The following is a 19,315-nucleotide window of genomic DNA, read 5'->3' on the forward strand; positions in this document are numbered from 1 at the left end:
GATGAGGCGTGTTCTCCTGACTGTGACTCTGGGGCAGCAGGGGCGGGATGAGGTTTGTGTCAGGGCAGCCTGGTAGGAAAGGCCTTCTTGTGTGTCTTCAGCTCTTCCTGGGTATCTAGGGGCATTTCCAAGGTGGCATAGAGCTTGGGGTGAGGTTTTTGGTGCAGAGATCCCTCCCTCAATCCAAATGGGCCCCAGAGTAGGACCCACGTGTTTCACAAAAGTGAACACTGAGGTACAAACATGGCTGTTACAGCAAATTTAGGGCTGTCATTCTTTAACTCACGTTGGGCTTTTAAAACTATAGGTTGAAAATAAACTCTTTTTTGCTACAAAAGTGTACACAAAATCTACTTTTTAGGACCTATTTGGCAGGACTGTGAGAGACCTTTGTTTGAGGAAAGGCAATAGGAAGTGAGGCTGTGATTTGCTCTAAATTCTCTTGGAACGGCAGTCTATGACAGCGGTCATGTTTGAAATAAATAGTGCTATAAGTCCTCCTGTGAACTCTAATACAGCCTGAAGGAAGCTGGGGGAGGGTTAATTTATGAGACCGTTGGAAAAGCAGGTCCTTGCTCCACGCCCCCGTGCAGTTGTGAAGATTATAGCTGTTAGTTATCAGGTGTGGTTACCTGTAATTCTCCCAATCTTGTGCTTTCTGCTCATGTAACTGCCAGCGAATCCTGAGACGTGTGCACCCAGGCTGTACCCAATTAGATGAACATTGCTTGGAGAAAAGTGAACAGATTCCTGGAAGACAGCGGCGAGACGGTTTCAGGAGGGGAGAGAGCTGCCTGGATAAAAGCCTTTGTGGGTGCAGCCTGTTCTAGGCTCTCTCTGTTCTTTGTGCCTGGTCACAAGTAAGGTGCTTACCTCCTACTCAGGACTCCAACTGGTTTCTCACCTTGCTGACTCTGTCCTGTTTCCTTTCAGGCTCAGCTACCTGGGACCCTGCCTGGGGATGCTGCCTCCTGTCTGCCCATCCTTACCTGGATGTTAATGCCTTGCAGGAGCGATCTCATTCATGTGTGTGGGAGTTTGATAGCTTACAGGGTGTGTTTAGATCCCTTAGCACATCCAAAGAGGTGAGCATAAAAGGAACAGTGGATGGAGCAGTGGGGGCAGATGATTCTATAAAACAGGGCTTTAAGGGAGGCATTTGAGAGACCGCTGGGGGTCTGGTCTCCGTCCCATGCCTTCCCATTCCTGTGAGCTTAGCAGAAGTAGTTCTCCCGTCTGGGTTGCTCTAGGAGACCAGCTTAATTCACTCAGTCTTAGAGGAAGGGAGAGGATGGGAGAGAAGGGAGGTCAGGGCAGGTCTCACCTCCAGCCACTGGAGAAGGGCCGCGATCTCCTGGCCGACGAGGCGGGTGTTGCGGACAGCGATGGAGTAGTGGGTGTGGGCCAGGGTGACCCATTCTGCCAGCCCCACGTTGACTGGTCGGGCCGCCTGAGACTTCAGCGCGGCCACCATCTGCCAGATCCAGTTTTCCAGCGAGGCTTCCATCTGAGGGTGGAACCACAGGGTCATCAGCTTCCCCGGGGGGGAGGCGGGAGTGCTGTGCTAGCTCCCTCTCTCTACCTGCTCACCTCTTTCCTTCTCCAACTCTGGGCTCATGCTGGCTCCTTCTCTCCAAGAGAAAGGGCTTAACCTGGGGCTTCTCAACTTCAGCACCATTGACATTTGGGGCCAGATATTTCTTTGCTGTGGGAGCTGTCCTGTGCACGGTAGGATGTTTAGCCGCATCCTTGCCTCCATCCAAGAGAGGCCAGCAGCACCCCTCTCCTCCCCCTCCCCAAGCTGTGAAGACCAAAAATGTCTCTGGACTTTCCAAATGTCCTGCGGGGGGCTACCCCCAGCCCTCCCTGTGCTGCCGCACCTCTGGGTCACACCCACTGTGTTCTGCTTGCCTTAGAGGGGGTAGGACTGTGAGCTGGAGCATAGTAGGAACTCAGTAACAATTGGGTTGATTCATTATGGAGAACTGTTCTGTGTATGTTCCCTGTTTGAGAGCCAATTTGCAGGGCACTCCTGAAGGGTTCACAGAGCAAATACGTTTGTGCTGTGTCTGGAAGGATAAACAGGAGTTCTCACGGAAGAATCCAGGTGGGCCGGTGAGTGTGGCGGCGGTGGGTGAGGGTATCTAGGGCACTCCAGGCGGAGGGAGAGCATGTGCAGAGGTGTAGAACCACAGAAGGGCAGTGCGGCCTGTCTGGGGAGAGCAGGAAAGTCGGGCGTGATTGAAGACGAGAACACAGAGGTGAAGCTGGACAGCAGTACTGATGGTTTGGCTGGTGAGTCTGGGGTAAGATGCATTCATTTAATAAATGTCTTTCTACCCAGTACCTTCTATGTGGATGTAACACCTTGGGTTCAACTCCAGACTCTCCTAGTTACTAGCTGAGTGGCCTTGGACAAGTTATTTAACTTTTCAGTGCCCCAGTTTCCTTGTCTGGAAAATGGGGATAATAATAGTGTCCTCCTTCCAGGATTGCTGTGAAGATGAGATCAGTTAATAGATGTAAAGCATTTAGCACCTGGAACACAGTGAGGACTCAGTAAATGTTAGTTATTACAGCTGCTGCTGCTGTCATTATTATTATTATTACCAGCAATAGTAGATATATTCCAGTCTGCGCAAGATTTTGAAAACAAAGAACTCATTCTAGTAAAAGGATCCTGGTAAGAGGACCCTGCTATCTTCATGTCTGTAAACAAGATATGAAGTCAGCCATTACTTCAGCTAACAAATATTTTTGGAGCACCTAATATATAATGGATCCTGTGCGGCGGGAGATGAGGGAAGGGATACTCTAGGCAGAAGTCACAGCCTGAGCCAGGAGGAGAGAAGTCATTTGGAAGGAGCTACAAGCAGAGGTAAGGGGGAGGCAGGGAGAGTGGCAGTGGAGGCAGGGAGAGCCGGCCCTGCTGTTTGTAAGGCTCTCAGCTCAAGTCCCTACCTCAAGTCAGGTATCAAGTCCACAGCTCTCTCCTCCCCAAAGCCCTGCTCTGGATGCATTCCCTCCTTCCCAATTTCTTTTCTCTTTTTCTCTTGTAAGGGAAGGTCCCTTTGGCTAAAGCAGCTGAAGAGATGGAATGTTCTTCCCTTACAATGGCCTCCTAATAATCTATCCTTACCCCCTCCGCTCCCATAGGAAAGCTTCCCATGTCTGATCTTTTTTTTTGGCCGTGCCGTTCAGCTTGTGGGATATTAGTTCCCTGACCAGGGCTTGAACCCGGGCTACCGCAGTGAAAGCGCCAAATCCTAACCACTGGACCGCCAGAGAACTCCCTTCATGTCTGATCTTTAGTTTCCTTTAAGATAGGTTTCATCTCAGGGTTCTACCCTCTGTCTCCAATTCCATGCTTTTTTTTTAAAGAAACAGGGATGGAGCTCCTAGCTTAGCTAGAGAGAGCTGCAGTGAGGAGATTGCAGTGTGAGGCCTGCTGTGTGATGGCGACCCTGCCAAACCCATCCTTGACAAAGGCTTGATGTAATGGAGTCTTTGACAGTGTGGGCTTTGGAGCATGAGGGTTCTAGTTTTGGAGTTCTGTCTACTGAGGGCTGTGTGACTGTGGTAGCTGCTTGACCTCTCTGAGCTGCAGTTTCCTCATCTGAGAGATGAGACTAACTCAAGTGGCCATGTAGGGAGGCAGGAGGATTAAACGAGCTGATGTCTAATGTAAATGGCTTAGCTCCTATAGGGCCTCATCTGTGTTAGGTCTCTTCTCTAGGGGCAGGAAAGCCCCTACCACCTTCACTGCCAACCCTGTGCTGTGGTGGAACACCCCCCGCCCTTCCCTAGGGTGGGGCTCCTTTAAATCCTAGGAGGAAGCTGCTGGCAGGCTACAGAGCCTCTGTGCTTTGCTGGGAAGGCAAGCCCACCTTGTGGCTACACCCACATGGCGTCATGTGGTTCCCATTACCCCGTGAGGCCTGGCATGGGGTCTGTTTTGTTCATGTGGAGGGTATGAGTGAATACATGTTGAAAGAGTGGTGGTGGGCCGATGGGCTCATTTTGCTCTCTAAGCTAGGATAGACGGGGGTTGCAGAGCATTTTTCAATTAGATGGTAGGGAAAGGGTTTCAAGTCATGAAATAGACCCCAGATCTCTGGAGGTTTCACAGTGTGAACCAAGCTTCAAATCGTGGGTGGCCTAGAAACCAGTAAGGCAGAATTTCTTCTTGAAAATTTTGTTTGACTTCAATCACTGCCCACAATATTCTTTTCCCCCTTCTTCCACAGTAATAGCATTTAGCATCACTAAAAAGCTACACTTTCTCTAAGAGGCTACATATCTTTTTTTTTTTTTTTTTTTTTTTTTTTTTTGCGGTACGCGGGCCTCTCACTGTTGTGGCCTCTCCCGTTGCGGAGCACAGGCTCCGGACGCGCAGGCCCAGCGGCCATGGCCCACAGGCCCAGCTGCTCCGCAGCACGTGGGATCTTCGCGGACCGGGTCACGAACCCGTGTCCCCTGCATCGGCAGGCGGACTCCCAACCACTGCGCCACCAGGGAAGCCCAAGAGGCTACATATCTTAACCACCTTTCCCTCTAGGTATGGGCAAATGGATGTAACTGGAAGCATTTCACAGATGCTTCTGGGAAGCTAACCTAAGAAAACACATTTATACACCAAAAGGCATTGAATTGTACACTTTAAATGGATGAATTTTATGGTATAATGCGAATTATACCTCAATATAGTTGTTTTTTAAAAACCCTGCTTTTTTGTGTTTACATTTTACTACCTTGTGCTACCTGGGATACAGATGTGATAGCTAGTGCTCTAGCTGCCATCTTGGACCATACTCTAAGGATAGCAGAATAGTGAGTAGGGAATGAGCTGGGTCCTTGAGGACTTCAGTGACCAAAGCTGTTTATTCAGTTTTGGATTACATATACTGGACTCTTGTATGAAATGGAAAAAAACTTCTGTTTTATTTAAACTACTGCCAATTTGGATTTCTGTTATTTGCAGCTGAATTTAACCCTTAGAAATATAATATTTTATTGGGAGACTATGTCTTCTGGCTTCCTACCTCCTCCTGGGAAACATGCAGGTTCACCTTCATGAACTGCAATCTCTTATGGGCCCTTATGTGCTGTGTGACCTTTTTGAGCCACATTTTATTATCTGAAATGTGGAGATAATTATACTTTCTCTGCCCTGCTTACTCATGAAACTGAGATAATCAATAAGATAATGTGTGGGGAAGCACTTGGAAAATTAGAATGTACTTTAAAAGTATTATGCATGAGGTCGTTATCACCAGCTCCCTATCTTTTTATTACAATTGAACACACTAGGGAGGGAAACAAGAGAAAATGTAAAAGTAGAGAGAAAAAAGGCATGTCAGCATTTCCTACCAACCACCCGTGGACTATCATCACCAGAGGCAGCGAGGAGTTGAAGCCGCACTGCTGTAACGTGTCTGAGTGATTGAGCCGAATCTGACAGCCCTGATTGGTTTCTTCTTTAAAGAGCAGAAATCTGGTTCTTGTCTCCTGCGATGTTTCCTTTGTTTCAGCAGCTCGAGATCTCCTTCCAAATGACTCTGGAAGATAAAATTGGAGACAGTGTTTAACCTGGCACCTGTTCCACCTCTGCCAGCTCTGGGACAACCCAAAAGTTTCTAAGAGCACTAGGCAGCGGGGTTACTGCAAGGTGCTGGAGGTAGGCATGGGCTGTGGCTTTGGGGAAGCCCAAAGAGCATTTTATTTCCAGCAGAATGGGAGATGATGGAGGGTGACCTAGGAGGACCACACACAGAGGTGGAGAGGACCAGATCCTCCATCCTGCCATCCCGGTGACTACAGGATCAGCCAGTCAGACACTGGAGTAACTCCAGGACACTGGGAATATGGGAGAGGCGATTGGGACTGAGGTTCAGAGAGGATAAGTATTTCGCCCAAAATCATTATGCCAATAAGTGGTAGGATTTGGACCCTGTCTCTCTGACTCCAATTCCCTACATCCCTATGCTAGGGAGACAGCACATAGAGCATCTTAGTTTGATGACACTATGCATTCTCTCCCGTGGCTTAACCTGTTCTCACATGTAGTCTTGCACTGACCAGGTAGGACTGGGGCGGGGAGGGTCACAGAGGGAGTGGTGGATTCTGCTTGATGGGGAGTGGCATTCAGGGAGGACTTTTCAGGGAAAGTGATGCTCATGCTGGCCCTGAGGGATGAATGAGGGCTTGTGTGTATGTGTGAGTGGGTGGAAGGAGTAGGGCTTTCCAAGCTGAGGGAACAGCTGAGTAAGGGCTCAGAGGCATGGGACCTTGTGGGTGGAAGGAAGCCAAAGGCTGGGAAGCCAGAGTGTGGGGCGGGGGTCCCTGGATGCTGAGGAGTCTGGACTTTATGCTCTAGATGATAAGATGCTGCTAAAGAGTTTTCAGCAGAAAAGGATAAATGAATATCCACCTGGAATCTTTCATAGACTGTGTGAGGGTGGGGTAGGGAGAAAAAGATTGCTTTTATGATTACACCTTCTGTTGTTTTCCTGAAAGGCTATCTAGCTTCTCTTTGTGGGGAGCCTCACCCTGACTCTGAGACGCTTTGTGGAGGATGGGCAGTCACCCAACTCTTTGAGGCAGCACAATGGCTGTCAAGACCATGATGTCAGTCAGAGATAAAGCTGGGTGGAGCCTGAGGGAGGTGCTATGTTCCCCAGGTGTGGCATCCCAAGATGGGTGACATCTTTTCTGCTAAGATTAGGAATCAGACCAAGAGCTGGGGGAGGATGCTCTCACAGTCCCTTCCAGCCAAGGGTGGGCTCCCCTGCGGCTGAGGGGCAGACACAAGGCCATACCAGCATTTGTGATCAGTGAACTCAATTCAGCCCAGTTACTAAGAGCCCTGATCATTCTTTCTGAGCATAAAGTCATTCAGGCTTCTCAGACAATAAGTCTTGGGCTTTTGGTTTCAGGGGACAGCAGGACAGAGAGATGATGAAACTACAAAGTGCAAGGGGAGGTATTAATGAAACCAATTTTCCTATCCAAAGGTTATTAATTTGAAAGGTTATTAATTCCCAGCAGAGGGCAATGATTTTTCACTATGATGACAGAATGAAATGCATCATATTTTATTAAAAGGAGAGAATGAGAATCTGAGTAACTTCTCTGAGATAAAGAAGAAAATTTCTGTCGCCCAGTTTGACTTTCCCAAGCTTAGAGACTATCTGAGCTTGTCCTCATTCCTGAAAGCATAATCCCAGATTGTGCTCCCCAGCTCATTGCATGCACTGCCCCACTGGTCTCTAAGTCAGAAACCTGGGTGTCATCATATACTGTTTTAGCAGCCATCCAATCAGTCCAAAGCTTCAGGTTTCCAAATATCCCTAGAATCCAGTGCCCTAGCTCAGGTACACACTGTTTCTTGCTTGGTTTATTGCCACAGCTTCCTAACTGGTCTCTCTCTGTTTAATCTCACCACCCTCACTCACACTGCTGCTCAAAGAATCTTTCTAGAACAGAAATGACTGTTATACCTGTTAGTATCTTTAAGCTTCTTGGTATTGCAGCCAAGTCCATCACCTGAATGATGATCCCTCATCCCTCAAATCATCCCCTCTCTACGCTCTCCTGCTACCCCAGACTGCCACTAGTTCCCCCCATTGCCATTTCACATCCCTGCATCTTTGCACTCTCGCTTCCCTCTCTGCTGCTCCCCTCTGGTCCATTTGTTAAAATGGAACTCAGACATCACCCCCTCCAGGAAGCTGTCTCTTCTAGCCAGAGGTAATTACTTCCTCTTGCTGCCAGCACCGTATTAGTCCCCTGATCCTAAGATAATTTATTTGTTTGGATGCGTGGTGTTTCCTCCACCAGGCTGTGAACTCACGGAGGACAGAGCTGAGGATGCTTAGTAAGTGATCAGTGCGCGAGGTGGTATTCTGTGGGGTCCAGGTCTCAGATCAAAGGCTGGCATTCAATTTGACAGCCCTATATGAATTGGAGCTCAAGGTAACTAATTTTCTTTTATTCAGTGACTGAATAGCTATATCTTCCTTCATTTCAGGATAGCTGACTTGAATGCTAAAGACGCTACATGAAAATAAAATGGGGATAGATATAATACCCATCTTGTGAAGTCATTACAAGGATTAAATGAGATGATATTTTTAAAGAGCACGGAACAATGCCTGGCATATTATTAGACCCACATAAATGTGTGTTGTTAAAATAAGTACAGATTGGAGCATCCAGCATCTTGCATTTTTGATCTGTGAAATTCTTTCTTTCTGTGAAAGTTTATCCCAGTTACCGTGGATTTAGCTGGGAGAATCAGCTCTGGCCCCAGTACCCGGGGCCTCAGATCTGTTCAGGAGAGTCCTAGGGAAAAAAGAGTTGTCAGATGGAAAGGCTCACAAACACCTGGACGGACCTGAGCTCTCCCTTTTCTTCCTAGGAGCTTGGCTTTCTTTTAGCATGTGTGTGAGTGAGGAGGTTGTATGTATATTAATTCATTCATTTACTTCAACAAATACTTATTACGCATATTATATTATGCCCTGAGCCCTGAATCGGTACCAGTTGGAGGCAAATAGGACCTGACATCTGTGTATCAGGAGTCCCCAGTCCAGTGGGAAAGAAAGCATGAAAATCAGCCATCACATGAGGTTGCTGTGAATACTGCTGTGGAGTGACGTCCTGAGTAGGAGCTTTAGGGAAGATGCCAAGAGAAGATAAGGCATCAGTTGAGTCTGGAAGGATGAAAGATTCTTTAAGTGCTCACATCTAGGAGAAATTTTTGAAGAAAGTGGGGCTCTGGTGCCTAAAAATATAAGATTTAGTGGAGGACCTGAGCACTGAAGGGCTGCTGTGGGGAAGAGGGCCTAGGATTCTTTTGTGCAACTCCAGGAGATAGAAACAGAGTCAAAAGGTGGGCGTGGGGGCTTCCCTGGTGGCGCAGTGGTTGGGGGTCTGCCTGCCGATGCAGGGGACGCGGGTTCGTGCCCCTGTCTGGGAGGATCCCACAAGCTGCGGAGCGGCTGGGCCCGTGAGCCATGGCCACCGAGCCTGCGCGTCCGGAGCCTGTGCTCCGCAGCGGGAGAGGCCTGCGGACGCCCCCCGACCAAAAAAAAAAAAAAAAAAAAAAGTGGGCATGACATGGAAGGAAAATTTTGACTTTAAGTGGTTCTTGAAAATTCACAGTTGAAGAAATTGGGACAAAGAGAAAATAAAGGTGGCAAAACAACAAAGACAGAAATGTTAATAGATTAGCAACCTAAACTGCACACTCTGTGATCATATAAGGTTGCAGAAGATGGGCCACAGATTTTGTTTTGAGCTTCCTATTGGCCAAATCAAAGAGGGAAACAGGAGCAGTTATAGAATTCATGCTGTCCAGCTGCTCATACTTTTCTGGTCCTGAGGCCTGAGATGGTTTTCCTGTGGGTTATTGTAAAAAGAGGCCATTGCATGAGGCAGGGGCCATTGTCTTGAATACTATTCCTATGAAATATACGGTAGCAGGTTTTATGTGGTTGACTCTGAGAGTGCAATGCAGTCCTCAATGGAAGCAGCACCCATAGCACCAAACAGCGTTTAAGTCACAGTGAGTCTCTGTAAGACTCTTCGTTGTAATCCAGCAGCAGTCCTATGACTGAAGGAGGCAAGGGCTACTTCAGGTCACATTTTGGGTGGAAGGAGTAGTCCCCAAGTGTCTGAGCCTCCATGGGAGCAGAGTTTGATTGACCCCTTGACAGAACACACAGAATACTGGAGCATCCTCAGGTAAGCCACAGCTTCAAGGATGCACTACTGTGACTCACACCCAAAAGTATACCAAAATCTCTTTCCTAGGCTTCAGCCCTGCCCATAACAGGCTCTTGACAGGGCTTCTCTACCTGGGGATGCTTTTGACACTGCAAACCCAGTGAGGCCAAAGTGAATTTATTTTCTTTCCTCCCAACCTTCTTCTTCCTTTCTTTCTACATTTCCTATTGTGGTTTGTGACACTATCATTTGTCCATGCTGTTGCTCAAGCTAGAAGGCTTAAGAGCTGTCCTGGAATACCCTCTCTGTCTCCTTGGTAACCCACTAAGGTCACCAAATTCTGAGGACACAGTCTCAGGGTTATCTTCTCTGTCCCCTGCCACTGACTTAGTCTGGGAACTCACAGTTGTTTTTGTATTAGTTGTGATATGGTAATAGACTCTTAACTTTTTTATTTTGTCTATATGTAGAATTACTACATGTTCATTGTAGATATACAGTCTGAAAAATGCTGAAATGAATAAAGAATCTCAGTACTCAGAAAAACACGCAAGTAATATTTGGAGTATTTCCTTCCAATCTATTCTTATGGAGATATTTGTTTCATAGATGTTTGTTTGGGGTGTCTATAATTGAGATCATATTATGTGAATGGCTTTATATCCCTCTTTACCTGTCATGATAATTTTCTTACAGCATTAGAAATTCTTTAAAAACATGCTTTTGAAAAGTGGAATAGGGCTTCCCTGGTGCTGAAAAGGTTGAGAATCCGCCTGCCAATGCAGGGGACATGGGTTCGAGCCCTGGTCCAGGAAGATCCCACATTGCCACGGAGCAACTAAGCCCGTGTGCCACAACTACTGAGCCTGCGTGCCACAACTACTGAAGCCTGTGTGCCTAGAGCCGGTGCTCTGCAATAAGAGAAGCCACTGCAATGAGAAGCCCATGCACTGCAATGAAGAGTAGCCCCCGCTCACCACAACTAGAGAAAAGCCCACAGCAACGAAGACCCAATGCAGCCAAAAATAAATAAGTAAATAAATAAATGTATTAAAAAAAAAGAGAAAAGTGACATAGTTTGTTTCATTATTGTTGGACATTTAGGTTGTTTCCTGTTTTCTTTTTTTTTTCCTATTACTAGCAATGCTCTGATGACCATCTTTATAAATAAATCTTTGTCTGAATCTATGAGTGTTGTTTAGTAAAGATTCCCAAAGTAGAATCATTCGCTTCTTAGGGGTGATCTTATTTATATCTCTTTATATATGCATATATATCCTAATTGATATTCAGCACTTTTAAAGCTAATATTTATTGAGTGCTTTCTCACTAGAAAAGTGCTAGGCACTTTTCTAGCAGTCTTATTTGTATGAACTTATTTAAACCTCACAACTCGTGAGTAAGCGGTTAGTAAATCCAGTGATTGCATTATGAGTGAGGAAATGTGTCCTAATTGTATCGGATAGGAGCTTTTCCTTCTTCAGGCATGTCTTCTGAAATCGTCATTTTTCTCATGTCTTTAGAAGAGCTAAAGACACACCAATGATAAGAATCTGGAGATAAGGCTGTGATTTTGAGAGGGAGAATATCAACTAAGGTAGGCAGTCAAAGCCTTCAGAGGGAGTCAGCCCCTATAACCTGGAAAGCAAGTTGATGGGCTGGAGAGGCTTGGGGTTGCCCTCTGCATGACAGCAACTTCCTGGGACAGCAAAACTTCCTCAGAATTAGAAGGAAAAGCTGGGTGCAGCCATTACATTTCTAATATTAGATTCCTTGCAGCAAGTGATTTCTGTATTCCTAAGTCAGCCATCAGGTTTGAGGGTTCCTAAAATTTCATACAAGAATAAATTATTTCATTTTCTTTTGGGTAAGGACATCATTAGGTGGCTGACTGCAGGCGACTGAGCTGGCTTAGGGGAGAACCAAGGATTCTGCAGTAAAAGGCCCCGATAGGAGTCAGGACCTGTCTTCTGCCTGTGATGCCTGGGCTGGGTGCTTTTGCTCAGTTCCATGTTTGTCGAGCACCACCCGTGTTATTAGCTTGTGCTGAGGACACAAGTGCATGACAGGAGCCACAGGTATTAATATGCCTCCTGCCACAGAGCTGTTTGTGAAATTTCTTCACATTCTTATTTTTCTCTTTAAAGATTTATTATTTATTTATTATTATTATTTTTTAAATTTATTTTTGGCTGCGTCGGGTCTTAGTTGCAGCACGCGGGATCTTCGTTGAGGCACGCAGGATCTTTCGTTGCTGCATGACGGTTTCTCTCTAGGTGTGGCGTGCAGGTTCTCTCTTCTCTAGTTGTGGCGTGTGGGTTCCAGAGCATGTGGGCTCTAGTTGAAGTGCTCGAGCTCAGTAGTTGTGGCACGTGGGCTTAACTTCCCCACGGCATGTGGGATCTTATTTCCCTGACCGGGGATTGAACCCGTGTCCCCTGCATCGCAAGGTGGATTCTTTGCCACTGGACCACCAGGGAAGTCCCACATTCTTATTTAAATTGCTAACTCTGTGTGTGTGTGTGTGTGTGTGTGTGTGTGTGTGATTTCACTTTGTTAACACACTGAAAATATTCCCAGACCCAGGACTAGTGGGAGGGGTCCTCTGGAAGACCATAACTTCATGATTACCCTGAACATCCTCTGGGCCATGTCCTCTGCTTAGGATGGAACAAACCTATGAGATAAATGTAGCCAGAGCTCTGTCCCTGGCTACCGTGGTCAGGCCTATGATTTGTACATGGCCAACACGGACTTCAGAATTTCTAGAACTACTGCAGGATGGAAAAACTTGAATAAGAATTTAGTCCCTACTGGGTCTTCACAGATTTAGCTCTTAGCTGTTGCTGATTTGGGGTGATAAGCAGATTCTACCAAAGGCCGGGTGAGCAGTGCTTCTCCCACTCCTGCCATCTTGAATTTTGCCCTGACCTGAACATCCCACCCTCCCATTTACTTATTATCTTAAAAATATTTCTATGCCTGGATTTCTCAATTTGGACAATATAGTTACTAATCTTTGTGACACCCCAGCATCACTGTACTGTAATATTGAACCCAAATGACCCAAGGCATAAATTGCTCCTATGAGGTGATTTATATGGCTGTAGTAATTTTTCAGGTCATTAGAATATTATTTTATTTTTTAATTTATTTTTTATTGAAATATAGTTGAATTACAATGTGTTAATTACTGCTGTACAACAAAATGACTCAGTTATACATATATATATTCTTTTATACTGTTTTGAACTCAGCTGAAATTCCTAAGTTTGCCTTGAATGAATTTATTTTATAGCTGTTCTTTAAAAAACGTTGGGGTCTAGAATTGCTGAAGTAATTTATTACCTTTAGGAGGTTGCCATCTTCCCATTCTCTTTTGCATTCCTGTTTCACCTGTTCTTTTTGTTTGTTCATTTTTGCTTTCTTCTTTTCACCATTTTGTTGTCATATAAGGTGATGAGATAAGATATGGAAGGAAAGCCATTTTCAGAAATCTGATTTATTCTGTTTTCTTTGTCTCTTTTGGCCTGATTTTGCTGGCCATCCTGTAGCCTTAGACTAGAGCTTCTCCTTTTGTGGATTCCAGTAAAGAAGGTAAATAGAGGCTGTGTTTTCTTGCTGGAAAGTTTTTTTTTTTTCCTCCAAAGTTTCTTCTTAGGCTGTATTCCCCTGGCTAAGTTAGAATTTTTTTTTTCTTTCAAGAAATCTGATTATGAAAAAGTATGCCATTCAGAAGAGCTTTCCATTTGTACTGGAATCCTCTGGGGATATGGGGGCTTACTTCCCTAAAGTGGTTCCAAGGTCTTGGGCATATTCCACTCTGGATCAGTTCAAGGTAGGGTAACCAATTGTCCTGTCAAACCAGGATGAGTTGGCCACCTTAATTTGTGTAAGGGCAATTGAGTGAATAAATGAAAAGAGAAAAGATGATAAAAATGCAGAGGTACAATGTTCCTTCCTGCCTAGTCTTTGAGTGGTCCCCTGCCCTGACATGCTCTGCTGTCTTCCCCATTTGCTTAGCTAACATCACTTTTCCTCCAAATGAAATGTAAACTCAATCTTCATTTCCTCAGGGGAAATGTCCTGACTTGGTCACATCTCCCTATTATTTGTTCTTTTAGGTGTTTTTGTAGTTGTAATTTTCTATTTGAATAGTCATTACATAAATATCTATCTCCCCAGTTTGGTGGTAAGCTCCAAGAAAGCAGGATCTAGGTCTGGTTTTGCTCACACTGAAACTTTTGTCAGTAGAGCAAGGATTGTCAAATGTAGTGTTTAGGCCCCAGAGCAGGAGCCATGTGGCTTGGGTTTGAGGTCCATTTCCAATACTTACTACTTTTGTGACCTTGGGCAAAATACTTAATGAGATACCACCTCTCCTCTCCCCTTCTAAAATGGTTAAAATTAAAAAAGACTGACAACACCTAGTGCTGGCGAGGATGTGGAGCAACAAGAACGATTCATTTATTTCTGGTGGGATTGCAAAATACTGTAGCCCCTTTGGAAAACCACTTGGCAGTTCCTTATACAGGTAAATACACATGTACCATAAGACTCAGCAATTCCAAACCTAGAACTTTACCCAATAGAAATTAAAACAAATGTCTATGCAAAGATGCATATGTTCACAGAAGATTTATTCATAATAGCCACAAACTAGCAACAACCCATACCTATCAACTAATAAATGGATAAACTAATTGTGATATATCCATGGAATGTACTTAGCAATACTACTTAGGAATACGATACAATAATACTCAGGAATACTACTTAGCAACAAAAAGAAACACATTTCTGATACATACAGCAGTGTAGATTAATCTCAAATGCATTACACTAAGTGAAAGAGGCCCAGCTTAAAAGCCTGCATACTGTGTGATTCTATTTATATGACATTCTGGAAAAGGCAAAACTAAAGTGACAGAGAAGAGATCAGTGGTTTCCTGGGGCCTGGGGATGGAAAAGGCAAAGGGAAATTTATGGAAGGGTTGAAGTATTTTATATCTTGATGGTGGTAGTGGTTCCCTAGGTGTACATTTAAAAAATCGTTCAGAAAATGAGCTACAGCCAGGCAATACTGTTGTTCCTCCACATGAGCCAGGGTCTGGGCCTCGGCACTGCAGGCTGAATGGCAGTCTTTCTGCATCAGTTGCTTATGCAGGACTGGGCTGGCCTGAGAGGACAAGATGTTTCTGAGTCCTCTGGGGTTGAGGTCACTTGGCAGGGAGAGCTCCAGCCCTGACTTTGAACCAAATTACTGGATCAGTCTGGGATGAGCCCAGCCCTTCAGGACCTCAGGGAGACCTGGCATACCTGCAAGACCCTTCCAGGTTCCTTTGGGGCAGGGATGACTAGAGGCACCTAGGGGGTCCATACTTGGGAACCCAAATCATCTGGTCAGAGAGGGTTAGAGAGGAAAGGGACTGGGAGACCACATGATACAGCATTTACTGCCTGCTTTTAATTCTCTTTCTGTGCATCTCAAGCAACCTCATTTATTGAGGAGTTTCTCATTTTCCTTTTCTTATTTAGTAAGGATATAGATAACACCATCAATCTACTATTCCAGTCCTCTGGAGAGAATTAGTGTTACCACACCAAATAGGTAGAATTACAGTGAAAAGCAAAGAAATGACATTGTGTGGTACAATCTCCCTTTGTAATTTGTTTGAAAATAGCTTGGTGATGCCATTCTCCCACCCCCCCCCATTATTCCATAAGCACCAGGGACCTCTTATTGGTAATAATGATCTAGTCCAACTTCCTTATTTTACAGATGAAACTGGGACCCAGAGAGGCCAACAGACCTGTCCCAAACCATGCATCTAGTTAACGGCAGAATCAAAAGAACTCAGCTCTCCTAACATAAAAGCCAGCATCTTCCTACTGTGCTGGAGGACAGGAGTCCCAACCCACGTTCCTACCATGTTTTGGGACTCTGTTCCTGTCACTGGGGTAAAGCTCAGAGGACTCACATTCTGTGTCTTATAAAGGCTGATCCCATCAAGTAAGGCCCCTGGTTGTCACATAGGAAACACATCTTGAGTCTCAGAAGACAGCTGCTGGGGTGTCCTCTTGTCGATGGGAAATGCCCCCAAACAGAGGTGACCAGAGTAATAAAACCACAAGTCCCATGACCCCCTCCAACACCTGTCAGAATTGTCAGCCTCATCTTCAGACCAGAGGTTTTTCCTTCCCTCACCAGAGGTAACTCCAGGAGAATTCTTACACAGCTAAGAGGGCTGTGATGCTGGCATCTGACCAGAGTCAGGCCAGGGGAAGCTGCCCAGGAGCTGGACAATCACAGGTTCTTCAACAGCTCTTGGAATGGTGGATCTTGGCATAAAGTCTTGGTTTGAGAGTTGCCAAGAGTTACTTTGATAGAAACATTAACTCAACAGCATTCTTGTTTCAAAATTTTATTTGAATGTTGATGACTGTCCAGCTCCCGACTTTAAGTTTCATTTTCCCTTATCCCTCACTGCCCTGTCTCTGACATGACCTATACAGTTGCCAAGTGAGGCTTCCAAGGAACAGAAGGAGGGGTGGGGGCAGAGGACCTTCACTCTGATTATGAGGTTATGGCATTGTCAGATGGTATCGTAGTCAAGGGCTCTAGAAGCACTGTCCTACTACAGCCCAGAGCTACCACCTTGTGGAGACAAGCACACTGGGAGAAATAGTTGCTTTATTATTGGCTGTACTTGTGCCTGTAAGAGAAAAATGGGGCCCACTCCCTCATCCAGTCAGCTGCCAGAAGATGAATTGGGTACCTTATACCTAGGTGAGGAAAGGAGAGAGATTGCTGACTGCTTTCTAATCTGGCCCCATGGATGGAAGAGACCCAAGATGAGACCACATCCTCTACGTGGCTTGTTACTGCACAGGGAGACATAGTGCTGTGGAGAGTTTAGCAGCCTATGCTCTGGACTCAGATTACCTAGGTTGAATCCCAGCTCTGCTACTTACTAGCTATGTAGCCTTGGGTTAGTTACTTAACCTCTCTGTACCTCACTTATAAAATGGGACTAGCAGTAGTTAGTCCTATTTTACAGAAGTAATCTTCTAGTCCTAATCTTACCTTTAGGATTATGATGAGTTATAGGTTAAAATATATTGTTTTAAAACAACTTGAAGGAAAGATATATGGACTTCCTCTTAGTAACCCTTAGTGATGATGCATGGTCTGTTCTTAGGCACAAGACCACTTAATCAAAGGAAGGAATAGATTCAGTTTGGAATATTTATATTTATTTATTGACAAAGGGGATGGCTCATTTTTGGGGAGGGGTGTTCTTCAAAGGTAGAAGTGTCAGCAGTTCCACTAGGCCATATTTCAACATAAATAAAATCAGCAGACTACACTTGATAAAGTGAATGGCTTTAACCATTATGAATTAGCCTTAACCTACGGTACTAGAATCCTAGCGCTGAGAAAAATCTTTGAGAGCGCTCTAGACACAGAAAGCTCATGATGTGTGAATCTCAGGGGTGTATGTGGGAGCCGGCTCAGAAGAGCCAATTGTGTGCACTTCTTCTCAACTCTCCACGTTCAGTAATTTAATGTTGATAGCTTGAAACTGGCCATATAGGAGTATTTACACCATGGAAATTGGCTAAATATCAAGTTGTTGTTTGTTTTTGAAAGAGCATCATGTTTGGGACGAGTGAGCTCTTAGTCCACAAAACTCAAGTGAGTGGCAAACAGCACATTGCTTTATTTTCTTTTATCAGCTTAAATGGGGCATTGAGTCCCCATCCTGCGCAGTTTTGGTGGAGTTCTTTTCTCCCAACTTTGTGCAAAGATCTCTCTGTACTGGTTATTTTTTATATCAGGTCTACCTGCTAAGAAGCTCAGTCCCATTTTACACAGGCCTCAGAAATTCCACTCTTTGGGGTTGTACTTAAGGGATGGGAAGCCCTTTGAGGCAGGAGGGGACCACACCACCTCCTTCTTTAGGAGTGTCATGGAAACTCTGGCTGGGTTCTTGCTACTTCGGGACATACCAGCCCCTATCCTCTCCCAGTCAGGAAGTTAAGCATCCTCTCTCTTTCTCATCTCCTTTTGGGGATACATAGAATTATCTTTTTGATGAATTTAGGCTTTTACAAAAGATAGGAATATATGTTAGATTCAAGTGGCTTCTGCTTCTGAGTCCTGAAAATACCTCTAAACTAAGGAATGGTGGTGGTGGGAAAATAAATTCAAAATAATATCTCAATAAATTATTCTGGTATTTAAAGATGAGGAAGCTGAGACTCAGAGAGGCAAACTCACTTATCTAAGCTCACACAGCTAGTTTAGAACAAAGAGGAGATTTGAATACTGGGCTTCTGCCCCAGTCCAGCCTCCTCCCAAGATAACACTTCTCTTTCATGGAGACCCAGGTGGTCTCTACTAGACTAGTTCTGCTTCTGTCCACTACTGATGGTCATAACGGTGGTCAACATTTGCTGGGTGTTTGCTATGTGCCTGACACTCTGCTAAGCCTTGTGCATACTTTATCTTCCTTTGAGCCTGCTCAGATGTGCAGTGCTTCATCTATCCTCTTATTCTCAGCTCCACAGGAAGAGCAGACCCAGGATGGCTTGTCCAAACAGACCTTGAGCCAGTAGCTTAAGTGGGAAAAGAGAACAGAAATCCTTCTTGTCTAATTTGGCTTCCCAGTGGCACAGCTTTGGCGCTCTGTTCACTCGCTTCTTCACTTATTTACTCATTCATTCTCTCTACCAACACTTCCTGAGTACCAACTCCATGCCAGGTATTTTCCCACAAATGAAAGTTGCTTTCAGCTAAATTGTTTCTGGAGCACGTATCGAGTTTTCTTCCCTATTCTTTAAGAAATGTATTTGTTGCACAAAGTGGAGTAACAGCAAAAAACAAGTGTTAAAAAATAGATTCACATTCTCATCACCCTAATGGATTGACTTTTTATTTTCCTGTGCTTCTATTCTGTATCCAGAAGCAAATATATTTTTCATGTAACTGTGCAGATATAACTGCTTTTTGCTTTTTTAAATTTCACATTATGTAGTAAACATCTTTCCATATCCCTGCAGTGTTCATATTCATCGTTGTTTTTTTTTTTTTTTCTTTTGCGGTACGCGGGCCTCTCACTGTTGTGGCCTCTCCCATTGTGGAGCACAGGCTCCGGACACGCAGGCTCAGCGGCCATGGCTCACGGGCCCAGCGGCTCCGCGGCATGTGGGATCTTCCCGGACCGGGGCACGAACCCGCGTCCCCTGCATCGGCAGGCGGACTCCCAACCACTGCGCCACCAGGGAAGCCCATACTCATCATTTTTAAAGGCTAAGTAATATTCCAGTGAGGGAATGCTTTGGAATTTATGTATCTATTTCCCTATCTGGGACAAGCACTGCGTTTTTAATTTTTCACCTTTCTAAACAGAGCTGCAATGAACTTCACACAGAGAGCTTTTCTTTTCAGAGGATTATTTCCATGAGCATGAATTACCTGGTGTGGGATTGCTTGGTTAAATGGTGGGATCATTTTGCTGACTTGGGAGTTGAAGCAGTCTTACAAGTAAGTCCCCCACAGGTGTAGTCATAATTATTACCA

At 45.1% G+C, this 19,315-nt stretch overlaps 1 protein-coding gene across 1 annotated transcript in view; it reads right to left on the minus strand.

Moving 5' to 3' along the window:
• Positions 1 to 19,315, minus strand: part of LIPC (lipase C, hepatic type) — a 174,484-nt gene that overhangs the window by 23,845 nt on the left and 131,324 nt on the right. The window contains exons 4-6 of the mRNA XM_024761422.1: positions 5,371 to 5,558; positions 1,325 to 1,507; positions 633 to 750 (exon numbers count right to left, since the gene is read on the minus strand). Coding sequence (XP_024617190.1) covers positions 633 to 750; positions 1,325 to 1,507; positions 5,371 to 5,558 — 489 coding nt within the window. The remainder of the gene's footprint in view (positions 1 to 632; positions 751 to 1,324; positions 1,508 to 5,370; positions 5,559 to 19,315) is intronic.

The sequence above is a fragment of the Neophocaena asiaeorientalis genome, unplaced genomic scaffold (assembly GCF_003031525.2).
Source record: "Neophocaena asiaeorientalis asiaeorientalis breed wild unplaced genomic scaffold, Neophocaena_asiaeorientalis_V1.1 scaffold2, whole genome shotgun sequence".
Classification (NCBI taxonomy): domain Eukaryota; kingdom Metazoa; phylum Chordata; class Mammalia; order Artiodactyla; family Phocoenidae; genus Neophocaena; species Neophocaena asiaeorientalis.